Source organism: Lissotriton helveticus, chromosome 6 (genome assembly GCF_964261635.1).
Source record: "Lissotriton helveticus chromosome 6, aLisHel1.1, whole genome shotgun sequence".
Taxonomy (NCBI): Eukaryota; Metazoa; Chordata; class Amphibia; order Caudata; family Salamandridae; genus Lissotriton; species Lissotriton helveticus.
Window position 1 is genome coordinate 1,419,801,643 of NC_136067.1, and position 16,638 is coordinate 1,419,818,280.

Sequence of the window (16,638 nt, forward strand, 5' to 3'; positions counted from 1 at the left end):
GTGGGGTGACTCTTGGGCATGCTCTAACCAATGAGGTAAATGTTCTCAGGACCAGCCCTTCCCACCTTAGGCATTTTTAAGATGATAAACGTCTACAGCCACACCAACTTTGGGCTCTGAAGGCTGAGTGTGTGTGCTGGGAGTGCTCAGTGGTAATCCTAGTGTCCTCCTACATCCGAACCTAAAAGCAGCCACTGTACCCCTAATATACCTAGAGACAGAAGCCTGATAGGACTTGAAAGCAGGGGGTCCAGAAAACAGACATTAAATACACAAGAATTGTCTTAGCATCCTGTTTTCTACCTTTCAAGTGTGCCCCCAGTGTTGTATTTAAAACTCAGAGACAGACATTTTTTTAAAATTCTTTTTATTAGTTTTTAAAACATACAACAAGCATCAGTATCTTTCTACATATATCAGCTGGTACAGACATAGTATTTCCACGTTCATGTTGTAGGCACTACAAACATTTTCACATACTAAACAGGAAAGCATCTCATGTCATAGGCACTTTATCCAGGGCTTGGTATAAGGGCTTAATCTCCCCACATAGCGCAATTAGTCATTACAATTCCACTACATTGTACCGTACTCATGTGACAAACCCCCTCCCAGTCAGTTCTCAGCACACATATATCGTAACTGATCTACACATCTCATCTAATATATGGCCCTTCCCTGCACCATGCAATGTACAGAAACCGCAATGTTTAGGAGACTATGCAGCGGTTCATGGGGGTCATAAGGGTGTGCTATCAGATAACACGTCAAGGGGGCCCAGATATCCCTGGGTCTGGAGGCAACAGGTAGCAATTCAGCATACGTGGTGAGCCTCTCTTGGCAAGTCATTAAATCAGCGATCCAGTCCGTAAATTTGGTTGCCCGTCCCCTGCCCCTGCGGCAGGCCACCTGCTTCTTGGCCATTAGCAACGTTAAAGCAGTATATTTGCGATGTGCCGCCTGCAATGGTTTAACATAACCTAGCAGAGCCATCAGTGGGTTGGGTTCAACACGCGTGTTTATCATTAGTGTCAGATCTTCAAATATTTGTACCCAATATTCATTCACTCCTGGGCATTCCTACGCATGTAGGAAGTCTGCACCAGGAGATTGACACCTGTCACACCTGTCCGATTCTCTGAGCCGGTACTTGTACAGCCTGGCCGAGTATAATATATTCTGTGCAGGAATTTATAGTGTGTTATGCAAAGCCTGCTGCTGGCAGAGACAGACATTTCGTAGGCTAAATGTAGGGTTTAGCAGCAACCTGACAGTGGATACACAAGAATTGTCTTAGCGTTCTGTTTCCTTCCTTACAAGTGTACTTCAAACTGTTATACGTCAACCCAGCAGACATGTCAACTAACGCTTTGATTGTCAAGTAGGATTTGAAACTGTAATGTCAAAAAATTATACACTGTGAAAAGTTGGAGAACAAATTCAAATTAACCTCTGGGAGCTTCAGGCAGTGAAAAGGTAACTTTCTTTTTTTTTTTTTTTTTTTTAAACCTTTATTTGCAAAATAAGGACATATACAGACCTACAACCACCAGGGCCGGCCAGTAATACGAAACAGTAAAAATAAAGCAGTACACAGCTCATCAGCCGACAACCCGAGGGTCCGGCAGCGGAAAAGCATGACGTGGTTAAGAGCGTGTGAAAAGGAGGAGGAATAAAAGGTTTCCATTTTATAATACACAAAGAACAAAAAAGAAAACCCAAAAGGAAAAGAAACGAGGCAAATTTACCAATATAAGGGCTGCTACATGTGACATGAGGGGGACAACGAAAAGCAAGCATCAGGAAATCATGGAGGCGGGGCGTGGGGACCAAGAGCGAGCAATACATTACATTAAACAAAAATTCAAAATTACTGGAACGTACAATCAAGGAGAACCTGTATCATCATGGGACTCTACAAAAGGAGGATCACAAATCCCACCACGATACGAATTCCACGGACCCCAAATCCTACCCCACTTCTTAGGCCGACCCCGGGAGACGTATACAATTTTTTCCCTAAACATGCACCAGTCCATGTTCTCCTCCCAGGTCAAGACCAGTGGCGCCCTATGAGACCCCCAGAGTTGAGCAATATCTCTTTTGGCAATAATATTTCCCAGTGTGACCCACTGAGTCTGGGCAACGGTGCAGTCATTCGGTTCCCAAACATTCAGCAAGCAGCGCCGGGCCTCAGGAAGTAGCCCGATGCCCGTCACCTCTCCCATCACCTCATGCACTCGAGTCCAAAAAACCACTACTGCCGGGCACTCCCATATAATATGGAGGAAAGTAGCAAGCAAACCACATCCACGCCGACATAGCTCATCCATCGAGTAACCCATATGCATCAATCGTGGACCCGTGACATAGGTGCGATGAAGAATCTTTAGCTGCACCAGTCGGAGACGCGCCGGAATAGCAACTTCCTTTGGGGAAGAGACTGCCGCCTGCCAGTCTTCATCGTCTAGCTCCAGCCCGTCACCAGTCCATGCCTCACGCAGCTGTACAAGAAGGTCCGAACGGACATTAATAAGTTTCTTATATATGAGGGAGATAGTGCTGTCGGGGACATGTCCATCAAGCACTCTATCCTCCAAGGGAGAAGACTCAGGGATCGAGGTGCCAGCAGGGAAAACTGAATCGAGCGCATGGCGGATCTGAAGGTATCGAAAATATTCCCTATCACTCAGCTTATATTCCCGTTGTAACTCGTCAAAAGTTTTGACTCTATTGGTGGCCCAAAGATCACCCACTTTGCTAATACCGATAAGGTCCCACCTATCGAATCCCTTCGGGGACCACAGACCACCCAATCTCTCAGCTGCATAGAGAGGAGTCGCCCTGGTGAGTTTATCAGTCCAGCCCGTGGCCGACGTCGCACTAGCCCATACACGCAATGCCACCGCAGTGGGGCCTGTCAAACACCTCCTGTCACTCTAGAATAAAGCGCTCTATTATAATCACCCCCCGGGAGTTGCCACCTATCCATATCATAAGCGGGATTAGGGACAGGGCCATACATGGCGTGGTTAATAGCACTCAACTGGGACGCCCAATAATAACGTTTGACATCCCGTAATGCTATCCCACCATCATACCAGGGCAAAGTCAATTTTGCCAGCGCTATACGCGGTCTCCCGCCCCAAATCAATTTCCTCTGGAGACCCTCGATTTCACTAAAATAGCCAGCTGGAACCAAGTCCATCGTGTTCTGGATTGCGTATAAGAATCGGGGAAGAGACATCATTTTAAACAGGGCCGCCCTCCCCAAGGGGGAAAGAGGCACTCCACACCATGCCGCTACATCCGACCGAAGTCGGGCAAGCGGAGGCAGTAGATTTCGCTCAAATCGGACCTTAGGGTCCATAGAGATGTAGATCCCCAAATATTTGAAACCATCACTGGAGACAGGTATAGGGCAGAAGCGAGGTAGAGAAGGTTGTCCACCCGCGAGCGGGTAAATACAGGATTTAGTCCAGTTAATAACCAAACCAGAATTCTTCCCGAAAGAGCTCAGGACATCAAACAGGACTCCCAGTGACTTACGGGGAGAAGTGAGGTACAATAGAATATCATCAGCATAAAGTGATACCCGATCCTCAAAGGTAGGAGACCACCGTATGCCCTGGAGCGAGGGCTCCCAGCGGAGCCACGCGGCAAGGGGTTCAAGAGCAAGCGCAAAAAGGAGAGGCGACAAAGGGCAGCCCTGTCTTGTGCCACGTCCGAGGACAAAGGGATCCGAGGCCCTTCCGTTAACCACCACCTGCGCAAGCGGTTGTTCATATAACAGTCGAACCCATCCAATGAACTTAGGACCAAAGCCAAATTTAGCGAGGGCAGCCCACAAATAAGGCCATTCCACCGTGTCGAAGGCCATCGAGGCGTCAAGGGAAACCAAAACGGCCGGTTCCGCAAGAGACCCCGCCCTCGCCAAAACACCGTGTAGACGGCGAAGATTGAGGGCAGTGTTACGGTGGGGGATAAACCCAGATTGATCAGGGTGCACCAGTTCGCCGATCACAGTGATCACGCGGTTCGCCAAAATTTTAGCAAGAACCTTAGGCTCCACATTCAGAAGCGAGATCGGCCGATATGACGAACAATGTTCCCGGGGCTTTCCGTCTTTGTGGATGACCACAATGGACGCCAGTCTCTGATCTCGGGGAAGAAGCCCGAGATCTCGCGATGCCAAAAATGCCCGACGAAGGTACGGCGCCATTTTATCAGGACACAACTTATACAGCTCTACTGGTAAACCATTCGGGCCCGTAGCCTTACCAGAACGAAGTGCACGGATAGCGAGCGCTACTTCATCGGTAGAAAAATCCGCCTCCATAGGCTCTCTGTCCGAATCCGAGAGGCTAGGCAACGCGATATCGCGGAGCAACAGGTGCGAGTCCTCCTCAGGTCTGTCCGAGACCGGCGAGTACACCTTCCGATAATGCTGGGCAAAGACCTCAACGATCTCGACCGGGTCCACAACTCGCACACCATCCCCTCGCTCAATAACAGGCACAACACGATTCACTCTATCCCGCTTATCAAGCCAAGCAAGCAACTTCCCCGCCTTATCACCCAAATCATACAAGCGTCCCTGCTGTTCACGATTCATCGCTTTAGCCGCATCAGTCACCAGAGCCCTGTATTCAAACAGTTTAAGCACCAAGGAGTGCAGGCTAGCAGGCGTAATCACAGATTCCATCTGTTCTTCCAATTCAGAGATATCGTTTTCAAGCCGTACCACTTCTTTAGTTCTGCGCCCCCTTTCGCTGGCAATCAAAGAGAGTGTCTGACCCCGGATCACAGTTTTACATGCCTCCCACAGGGTAACAGGGGAGGATACTGACCCTTCATTCTCAGCAAAGTAATAATCCATACATTTAACCACTTCCTTGCCAATGCTGGGGTTACGAAGATGCCACGGATTAATAGGAACAACCCGACCCCCGGACTCTAGCCGCACATCAATGGTGAGCCATAGTGGGGAATGATCTGAAATCCCCCTCGCAAGATGTCTAATTTCTCTCACGGAGACCATCTGTGCCGCCGGAATGAGAATATAATCGAGTCGCGATAGACTACCATGCGCCCCCGAGTAAAAGGTGTACTGGAGCTGGCCAGGGTGAAGTTGTCTCCAACAATCCGCTAATCCCAGTGTATCCCTGAAACGGCCCAACCATAACTGTGACGTGGGGAGGGTTCTACAAGGGTGTCGATCCTCCTCTCCACTGACCACCGAGTTAAAATCTCCACCCACTACTAGCAAGCCATCGGGGAGCCCCAGGATTACCCCACCCAAATCCGAAAACGTGGTAGACTGTAGACCAGGGGGAACATACACAGACAAAATGGAAATCGTCTTCCCCTCCCATCGACCCACGACAGCAGCATAGCGACCCCTATCATCCAGCACCTCGTCATCTACCTCGAGGGGGAGGGAGTTCCTAACCAAGATACCCGCCCCCTTGACCCAGTGGTGAATCCAGAGTGGGCCACCAAACGGTAGCCCCTTCTATTCACGTATTGCTCACCAAATGCGTTTCTTGTAGTAGAACAATATCCGGGGCGTGCCGCTTCAAGTACTGCAGAACTATCCCCCGTTTAATTCGATCCCCGAGACCATTAACGTTCCAGCTCAGCACCCGCAGCCCCCTACCCCCCATCCCAGACAAAAAACAACAGTCCCCCCCCGCCACAGAGCAAGCACCAAGGATAAAAAAGCGACCAAATCAGAGCCTCGAAATAAACAAACAAGAAAAGACCCCCCCACCACCCCCCAAAGAACCCTCAACACACAACCCCCCTCCCTGCACCCCTGCGGTAGACCAGAAAGCCACCCCAACTTGCAGTGTGCCTGTCGCCCCATTAAACTAACCTACAAGAAGAGCGAAAAGTGTCCCCTGAGGAGGAAGAGTCCCGAGTCCAACCACCCCCGGGTATCCGTTGCGTATAAACATCGCTATCACAGAGCCACTGCAAAGCGTCCAATAATGGCTCATCGGCACCGACTCACTACTCCAGGTCGTCCAGGCCGCCCTCGGCACCCTTCATATTCTCCGAGCTGGCATGCTGTGTCGGCAAAGTATCCAGCCAGTCACTGGCCGCCTCAGGGCGATCAAAGAAAAATGTACATTCGTTATGCTCAATCCGCAGGCGAGCCGGGAAAAGCATGGCATATTTCAGGTCCATGTCTCTAAGGCGTCGTTTCACCCCCGTAAAGGCCATACGTTGCTTCTGCACTGCCTGGGTGAAGTCCGGATAGAAGCTGATCGAAACATTTTCAAACTTAGTGGGACCATTGACACGGGAGGCCTGCAGGATAGCATCTCTGTCCCGGTAATTAAAGATCCGGGCTATGATAGGCCTCGGAGCGGCCCCAAGCTTGGGCTTCCCGCCTGGAATCCGATGAGCGCGCTCCACTGCAAAAAGACTACTAAGACCCTTTGGTGACAAATAGTTCTGGCTAAGGTCCTCAACCAGAAGATCCGTCGGTACTTCCGTGGAAGTCTCCGGAACACCCACGATGCGGACATTATTTCGCCTGGCCCGGCTCTCGAAATCATCCAGCCGACGGGCAAACGAGTCCCTGGCCATGCGAAGATCACGGACCTCGGTCTGAAGATCTGAGACATCCGTAATTAGGCTCGCCGTTTTCACATCCAAAGATTTGACCCGTTCGTTGGTTTTCCCCAGGTCTGTCCTGATAAGGTTGACCTCAATCGCAACCGTTTCCAACTTAGTAGCAAGAGTTTCATATTGCTGCCCCATCGCAGTCTGGATGTTGGCAATGGCGCGCATAACATCTGCCAAAGTCGGCTCCTCATTCACAGGGGTACCGTCACCAGCCTCTCCGGGGGACTTGCTCGATCCACCCGGGGATCCCTTCGGGCGAGTAAAGCGATCTATAGTCTGGGTCTGAGCGGCTCCCCCTCGATTCGTGCCTCTGGCGTGGCGCCTCTCGGGGTCCGTCCTGCCCGTCATGATGGTCGACGAGCCCCAAAGGGTCTTCCGAGATCTAGTCAGAATGATTCCCCCTATGGCAAACTGAAGGAATTGAGAGGTCGAGGAACGACAGCCGAATGAGAGTCTGCGACTAGAGCAGGGCAGCAGTATCTACCAGCAATGAGTCGGCACCAACAATGACCGAAATCGAAACCGAAAGTACCACAGGGGCAGCGGAGGCTTCTCTCCAGCCGTTGTTGTTCAATTGCCACCTGGGCACCTCGGGAACTCGAGCCCCTGGATGGCCACTGCCGTAGGCCTCAGATGATGGGGTGCAACAAGTCCAGTTCCCGGCGGCCAAATCGAATTCTGGAAGAAGCTTTCGATATCAGCAGGGCATCAAAAAGAAGCACCCGTCGTCTAAATCAGGATCTGTGGCAGGATAGATAAGGGTGGCGGAAGGGGTCTCGGGAACCCTCTGCTCACGCGTCCATCTTGGATCCGCGCGTAGCTCCTCCTCCAAAAGGTAACTTTCTTAAAGTTACTTTTACTTAATATTTGTTAAAAATCTGACATCACCATTAAATTGAATTTTAATAGGTATTAAAAATAGTTGTTTGTTAATTTTTGAAGCTAGTCCCATTCCTGAGGTACAGTATTAGAATGTGAATCTATTTCTACATATGTCAGCGAGGCCTCCTTCAGTGAAAAATATTTTTTGGGTGCCACTCACTTTGAGGACATGTTAACAATAACTTTCTGCATGTCCTACTTTTAAATACCATGCTCTCTGCCTTGTGGCCTGCAAGGTCTATATAGGGATGACTTATTAATATGTAAGTGGGAGGCTAAGTTGACCTTTTGACCCTACTACAGTCAGGCTACAAGGGTAAGCCTGAAGCTGTTTGAACTGCCACTGTAGAGGATGGCACAATAGGCACTGTGGTCCACTGGTGGTCTTTAACTTGTAGACCCTGGTGCACTTTGTACTACATACTGGGGACTTACACGCAAGTTAAATATGCCAATTAGGAATATGCCAATTCAACCATATTGAAAGAAGTAGCACAGGAATGTTACTACTGGCAGCAGGAGTGAAGGGCACTGAGCCCTAAAACCAGCAGAGATATAGGGTCCATCAAGAGGCTAAAACCCTTGGTGACCATGCAGAAAAGGCATATTTACTACAATAGGGAGAATATAGTTTAATGCTGGGACAGTTTGTGCATTTTATTTTGAAGACCCTGTAATAGTATATTCTGGAATAGCATTCCTAAAGTTAGGAGTGTTGCAAAAGCGTGTTAGGATCTAGTGTAAAAAACTGAATGTATGAGAGAACAGAAGAAGAACAACGGCTGTCTGTTTCTACCAGGCCTCTGCCTAACTGGGGCCTCACCTGCTTTCCTCTGTAATCAAGAACTGAAGTGCTTCTCAATAGTCACACTTCAGCTGGCTTTCTGTGCTACCAGATCCATCAAGGACAGGAAGAGAAGATTAGACATTTGACCAATAAATTGGACTCTGGATGAAAAAAGTGGCTACTGTATGTGCATGGTGGCCTTAAGATATCCTTCCAATTTTGGAGATTTAGGAATGTCCAGGAGAAACAACTTCAGGACCCTTAGAAAGTTGGACTCATGGAGGATCGGGTAAAGGTGCCAAAGTTACCAAATAAACATTCAATCTTGGCGGACATTATTTCTTAGCTTGTTCCATTTGATCTTTTAGTGGTAAGTTACGTGTGAGGCTTTTGCAGGACTGCTGAATTCAGGTATCTGTTGTGATCTCACCGGAGGACTCAAAGTCCAACTCTAGAAACTTAGAGTAGAGGAAGGCATTACATTACTGGAACAATAGAACATTAGCAGGTATGAATTCTGGCTCACCATACATTGAACTGTAGACTTAGAAAGACCTCACAAGTATTCCTCTTCCACATATCTGTCCCCCTGTGTATGTTATGCTTCTGTAAAGGGAAATGTATGGGCTAGTGTAGTCGGCAGGAAAAGGGGATCCCAGTGTTGAAGCAGCTTCAACTACAGCCTCCATCTGTCTCCAGTATGAGCATTTGGCGCCAAAATCTATGTCTTTAGCAGACCCTCAGCTTCATTATATCCTCAGAGGTCACAATTTCCTACCTAGCCCAACTGAGGTTTTTTGTTTTATGTTTTTGCGACTTTGCAAGAAGGTGCCTTTGTTGACTGGCGGGAACTGCTGGATTACTTCGTGGTCAGCCTGAAATATTAGTATACCCACACCCTGATATTGATGCTTTGATGTTTCTTGGCTCTTTTAAATTGAAAATTCACATCTCGTAATCCACTTTACAAAGTTTACCTCTCTCATTATTATTTTGCCTATTAAATATGTCAATTTTTACTAAATTGGTTTGTACCTTGTTTAGGTTCCTCACTATAATGTTATTTCGGTGCAGCTCAAATACTTTACATGCTGTCTCAGAGGGAGGCCAAATGCTTGACCCAGACTCTACCATTGGTGAGCCCAACGTTTCTAATGGAAGCGTTTTTACCTACCAAAATAATAGAATATTCATTTTGTGGGACTCCTATCCCCAAATTAATAATCCAGTCTCTTACAAACACCTGTTCTAATTTTACAGTCCTAAAATCCCCAGCCTAATTCCGTGATCAACCCACATTAAACCTTGTGCAGCTTTACTAGTTTTAAAGCTAAATAGGACTATTTCTGAGGCTAGATTGTATTGTTATTCACCGCTTGGCTGGTATCATTAGAACTACTGCACAAAATTCCACCATGATTATAGAATGAGCTGTTGAGTTTTATGGGGTACCCCTTACATGTAAATTAGAACTAAGCTGAACTTCCTCCTTTATTACAATAAGGAATTTGGAATCTAATACACATATTCTGATTGACAGAAGAAAAGTCTTTGTCTTAGAAAACAGAGAAATTATTTGATTAATTTTCAAGATGTTCTATTTTAGTTTGTCATGTGTCTCCTACCCTTACATGGAGAAACCCCAGCTGGCTTAATTCTCACACTCAAGTAGAAGGAAGAAGCTTGGAATTGTGACAGTCCCAACTTCCAAGGAGTATTCACGTAAAAATGCCTATTTTTGTAAATGTAATTCTTCCAGAATATGTAAATGCACATCCGAGCATTTGCAAGCCTTAACTTGTTTTGATTCTCTCTGCTAGGCACACGTTTTTAACTCTAAAAAACCCATCCTTCTCCATCCCAGCTTAGATATGCTCTCCCCCTTTGTCCTCTCTGAAAACGAAATAAATCTTGTTTTTTTACTGGATTCGAGATGTTCTTCTCATTTTGCCCCGACCTAAAATGGCCACGAGGAGTACTGGTTAAATGTATTTACACTTACAATTAAACCATACTGAATGAATTACACAGAGTCAGGTTTTGTGAATAATACACTTGAATTTACTTTCATTATTGTTGCCAAGGCGTAGAAAGATGAACCTTCAGAGGTGTCCCATATCAGCACTGTTGTTTGCATTTTGTTTTGAAACCTTAACCACATGCACGTGGTGAAAGATTAACATTCTAGTATGCTTTGATCCAGAAGCAGAAACAGCATAATGTACTGCTTTTCCCAAAGGTGTGAATGCATCTAATATTCAGCCTAAAAATTACAGAATCTGAAGGATAGTAAGGAAATATCATGTGAGGCATCTTTATGACTTATTCTGTTTCCATTATCAGTTGTGAAATAAAGTGAAAGTTGGCCATAAGGATACATGAACCGTGTCCCTGAAAATACTTGGATATATTAAATTATATATTAGTCTTACAAAATGTCTTTGCTCTGTGACTGCGGTGGAGTAGACTGTCCCTTAAAATAGCGGAATATATAAATCTGAAAAAAGATATGCTTCTTGTGTAAAATATATTTCTTTACTGATACTAATTTTGTATTTGTACTGATACTTTTCTTTTAAGGCACAGAAATAAAAACAAGCAGTTGCAATGCAATCAGTCTCACCTTTGGGACCTTATATTTATTTAGCTATGCAGCACATTAGCCTGGGTGCTGAAACATCTACTGTTCTTTAACATGCAGGGAAAGTAAGCACCAAACTGCGTGAGGCGCCAGGTATGGGAACACATGGAGAGAAATATTGCCTTTCAGCTGGAAATGGTATAGTCCAAAGCTCTGTTTTTAAAATAAAATCAGGGACTTCGGTGGTCATGTTACTGAAAATACAAGATTTGAGAAAAGACATTTTCTATGGACTGAAATCTAGAGAATGCTAAAGAGATTCTGGTATTTAACTGACCTCTGCGGGTCGTTTTCTATCAAAAAAGGTAAATAGAGGCAGTTGCCAAAAAAATTTAAAAAAAGAAAGTCCCTCAGCAGAAATCAATTCCTGTATTTTACTAACCTCTACTGGTCGGTTTTTTTCAAGACAGTGAAATAGAGGCAGTTGAACAAGCAGAAAGCAATTCTGGCATTTTACTGACCTCTAGTGGTCGTTTTCTATCAAGACAGTTAAATAGAGGCAGTTGAACTGAAAAAAAAAGTCCCCATGCGAAAGCAGACAAGTCCTAGGGCTGATCTCCAGAGCCCACAAAGTACATACACATACTAGTATATACAAGAGGTCTTGAATGCTTGATCTAATAAGGCCTAGGAAATTATCTAGGTTTTTTAAAAAGGGAACTTTGCCATTACCATTTTGTAATACAACAGTCAGTTTCCGGTGGACACGAAGATTACTCGGTCCTTCTCAAAAGACAAATAATAATTTTATAATTGTTAATTTAATTATTGATCTATATTTAGAAATATGGCAAAATACAACAATGTATTTTGAACCAGTCTCTTTTAGAGATGTTGCAACATCAAGCTTCTTAGCATTGTGAGGAGGTGGGGTGAAGAAATAAGATACTTACATTAAATTCCACAGCCATGGTCTTGTGTCATCCTCGGAATATTAACAGGGATTGTATTGGAGTAGCTAGATTTATGAAGCAAGTCATTCGGAAAGAACCCACTGGGTAACTATAACAGTGATTGGCGGTGTTTTTATCTAGGGCACACTCATAGCTTCATGAAGTCTTGAGTAAAGGCTCGCAATGGCATTTTATACAATATGTGTTTTCTTTACCGTTATTTTTATTGCATTGTTTATTTAAAATATTCTGTTAATTCTGATTCATAATGGTATTTGAACAAGATTGCAATAACGTTTTATCAACATTATTATTCTCACATATCATGTCACCTGACTGAAATCTCACCACCTCTTGCACAACTGACAATCTCAAAACTCCATTTCAGTTTTAATATTCAAATCGACATTATATTTTGTGCTAATATATTATGAAAAGAGTGGCATGAAATTCTTTTTTCTTCTGTGTGTATTCTGGAGAAGACCTCAACCATTTGGCAGTTGAAATCTGTATCTGGTGGTGTTTGCAGCAGGATGCGGTTGAGTTTAATCGCATTAGTATGTATATTCTGTAGTCATATAGAAGGAATTTTACTCTGCCTTGTTAGTGAAGGTGTTTTCATTCATTGTTTCAGCTTCATGCCTGTGTTCCAATTTTATCTTAGAAAACCGCGTGTTAGTTGTGATAGATGTGAATTAACAGAGAGGAGTCACCGATTAATGCCTTGATTACCTTTCTCCACTGGCTCTTTTTAACTGCTTCTATAGTAGTGCACAAAAACTGGAGATGCAAAAGTGCTTATTGCCAGGTATATTTCTGTTAATAATCAGTTAGTCACAGCACCTGCAGTTTCCTGAAGTATAAAAGGATAATTAACACTCGCTTTGTGTGGGATCTGTCTTTTTATTGTAGAGTTGTGGGCAGTTTTTGTGCAGTCTGCATTGCGAGGCTGTTAGCAAAGTACTCCGCCGGGACCAGCTATACATCGTTTCACATGACAAATGTATACTTTCTGTCCCACCCATTCAGATAATGCCATTGAAAGCATAGTTTCTGGTGCTGATTCTCAGGAGAAAGCTGAACAGCCGGACTCCCCTGCGCCTGAACCTAAACCTACGAAAGCCTGGGTTGACTATGACATTTTCTGCAAGTGTTTTCAGTAAGTAATCATACGTTCTCTTGGTTTCTTTTAATCTAACCAGAAATATATCATATCACCATGTTGTCGTTTTGTATCTCAAATATTCTCATAGCCTAAAATGTGTGCCTCCTTGGTTCAACCAACGCTCATTACAATTCTCTGACCTTTCAGAGGCTTGACACAAAGGAGCACATGCATCATGGAAAATTGCATTCGCAAATGGTGCGAATTGCAAAAATCGGGCGTTTGCGAATGCAATTTGAACTTTTGGGATGCATCATAATTTTGTACTTTTCGCAATTATAGTAATCGCAAAATTGCGATTACTTAAATTGCGATTGCATTTAAGGAATCTCAAATTGAGATTCCTCAAATGTAAATGCATCAAACTAAAAAAATTAGCGATTTCGCTAATAGGGGGAGCAAATTACCATGAAGATGACCTTCATGGTAATTTGCAAAAACTTTGAAAAATGCACTAAAGTGCATATTTCAAAGTTCCATTTCACACACACACACATGCCCTTGTACTTATAGGCAGATTTCAGGGGTGCAACAGGGTGTCCTTTTGACACCCTGGCACCCTTGAAATTGCATTCTCAATATGCGATTCTCTAATTGAGAATCGCAAATTGAGAATGTCTTCCCATTCATTCCTAAGGGCCTCTGGCCCATAGGAATGAATGGGGAGGTATTCCTTGATTGCGATTCGCAATTAAGGAATTTTAAGAAATGGCTATTTTTTTTGCGATTTCTTCATGCATAGCCATTTGCGATTCCTTATTAGCGAATCCTTATTTTTCGCTAATAAGGAATCGCAAATGGCAATGTTGATGCATGTGGGCCAAAATACCATATTCTGCGAACCAAAGTAGTGGAGACATGTGATTTGAATATTCACTCGGAAGAGCCGAAGTCATCCCAAAGGCTTCAACTGTTGCATCGACCTGACTGTAAATAAGCTCCTGTGGCCACCTCCTGTTGTGCCTAGACAGAGGCTGTTCGCAACAGGGCACGACTGCCTGTAAAGGGTGGAGTGCAGGATCTGGCTCATGCAAAGACTGTGGCCTTTTTGTCCCTCATAGCTTGCCAGGTAGATTCCCTAAAGTTACCGTCACATTTCACAGTGCGAGAGAAGAAAACATGCGTTGTAGACAACCCACATACTTATTCTGTCCACGAAACATCAGTACACCCATCAGAGCCCTCATGTTTACATTGATTCAAACAGCCTAATAAGAACCGCTCTATTTGTTCCTTTAGGTGCCTGGGCTCCTACCCCGCTGCTGCGCGGGAAGGCGCTTCATACACTTCTTACTCATAGACATTTTCTGGGTAATATATCTGTAATAGCAGTTAAATGTGAACACATAGAATTCATGTTTATCACTTTTAAAGGCTTTGCGTGACCAGGAGTCATTTTGTTACCTATGGATAGAAGCAATGCCTCCAGCTCTATTTTACAGAAGCTGCTGTTCGTGCAATGGATTTTTAATCCTTCTCCATATAGGGGTGTCTACTTGCATCCTTCTAATCTTACCATACTTGGCATTTGGCAAAACTTGGCTTCGTCACATTATGGGGAAGTACCAGATTCGGTTAACCCCAGACTGGAATATCATTCCACTACAATAGTGCTTCAGGGCATGTTGCCCCATGTCTGCAATGATCCTATATACTGGCATTCAACATTTTGTTTTATAACAAAGACTTACAAAGGCATATTTGATATAGTATCAAACCACCTCCACATACAAGTGACACTAGTACGTTAAATGTAATAACCAAGGACAGATCAACTTAAAATCCACTGTTTTCTTAAGCCTGTGTTGAAACTAAAGTAATTTCGACAGTTGTGGACAGGCTTTGCTTCCCTGCCTATATGCAGTTTTAAAGAGCTCTGTGTGTTTTTGCCTCAGTGAGCTTGACAATCTTAGAAACAATCCCTTGATCATTGTTTCTGAGATATGATGATGTTGGGTGGTGTTGCGTAACGATGTACCATTTTTAAATGAAAGCGCCTACTGCCCTCTCTCCCCTGGATATGCAGTGACACTTTGTTTGTAGATTAAACCAAAATGTGTAATGTTCGTGAAGAATTGTAGAAGACACTACATGGGATCAGTGTTTAAGAAGACCACTATAGAGAATCAACATATATAGATCCATGTAGATTGCTGTCACTTGAAATTCCTATTTAAAAGGACGTGAAATCAACTCCCAACGAGGTGGCATGCTTTATACTTCACTGGAGATACTGGATTGATTATTACCTGCTTCTGAAAGTCTTTTCTGGCACTGTGTTTATAGTCAGTGCTACTAGACAAGGTGTCTCCAAACAGTAGATTGCGAGCTACCAGTAGCTTGCAGACACCTTCATAGTGGCTCACAGCCTTTAGTTAATTTCTAAATCAGCACAGGATCACATGTCCCTTTTAAAGTTTAGGGGAGGTTGTATTTTTATTTACATTGTCATCAGGCTTCAGATAGGAGGACCTGAGTATGAGTAGTGCTCAGTCAGATTTATGATCCAGGCTGGGGCCAAGAAGTGATGAACGGAAGCTCTGTGGTATTTAACTGTAAAATAAAAGTTATTTTCAACTCAATATTGGACATGAAAACAAATTATGTTTCTGAATGTTGCTTTAAAGATTACGTTAATTCTTCATTTTAATGTTCTCCCATTCAAAGGGGTGCATTTACAAACAGTAGGCATCTTGCTCCCAGTGGGCAGTAGACACTGTGCCACATTTATAAATGAAAACAAATAATTTTTTTTAAATGGGAGAAATTTAAAGTGAAGAAAAATATTTTTATGAAACAATAAGTCTAAAAAAAAAAATTCCACTTTCAATTAGGCCAATTACTCTAAATGTTTTTTGAAGCATGTTTCTTCGTTTAAACAAATGGCTGTATTTTATTGTTATAAATATAGCACCATGTCTACAGGCCAATGGCAGCAAGATGCCTGCTGTTTCTAAAAACAACACTTAGAAATACGAGAAAAGTTAAATGATGAGTTTTATGGAATCCATATAGACATAAAGTTCACTCTTCAGTTTAATTTTCTCCCAAGTGTCTCCTTCACACATTGCAAGCCACTAGCTCCCTGTGGTGGTAGCACAATACTATGGTTATAATTTAAAAATGCGGCCGTTATTTTAAGTGGGAGAACTTTAAAGTGCAGAAAAGTGTTCCATGATATGAACATTTTTTATAGAACATTTTTCTGCAAGATACAATGTGTATCTTTTTGAGACCAAGACAACATTTTTGTTTTTAACCAATGTTTTTCCTTGGATTGATAAGGTCCTGGTAGCTTTCTGAAACATAAAGGTTTTCAAAAAACATGGCAAGACAAAACAAGAATTTCCAAAAGGCTAGAAGCCAACGCCGGACCTACTGGCTTTGTCAGTGCTTGTTCTGTCTTTGACTTTGGCTCCCTTCTGATGGGAGCCTGCAGTCACAGTCTCATTTGTAGTGGCTTAACCAGCTGTACATTTGTTGATGCATGATGTGATAACATCATCTTTCCTCCTCACTGAACTCACATCAATCCATGTAAAAGGCTATTCAGAAGGTTTTGTAGGTCACTGGTGACAGGATCCCATTCTTAGTACTCTCTCAAACGTTTTCTAGCATCCATAGCAAATTATTA

At 43.9% G+C, this 16,638-nt stretch overlaps 1 protein-coding gene across 2 annotated transcripts in view; it reads left to right on the forward strand.

The window, feature by feature from the left end:
* Positions 1 to 16,638, forward strand: part of ADGB (androglobin) — a 1,448,570-nt gene that overhangs the window by 716,660 nt on the left and 715,272 nt on the right. For both annotated transcript variants that reach the window (XM_078649209.1, XM_078649210.1), the window contains exon 15: positions 12,869 to 12,998. In XM_078649209.1, coding sequence (XP_078505335.1) covers positions 12,869 to 12,998 — 130 coding nt within the window. The remainder of the gene's footprint in view (positions 1 to 12,868; positions 12,999 to 16,638) is intronic.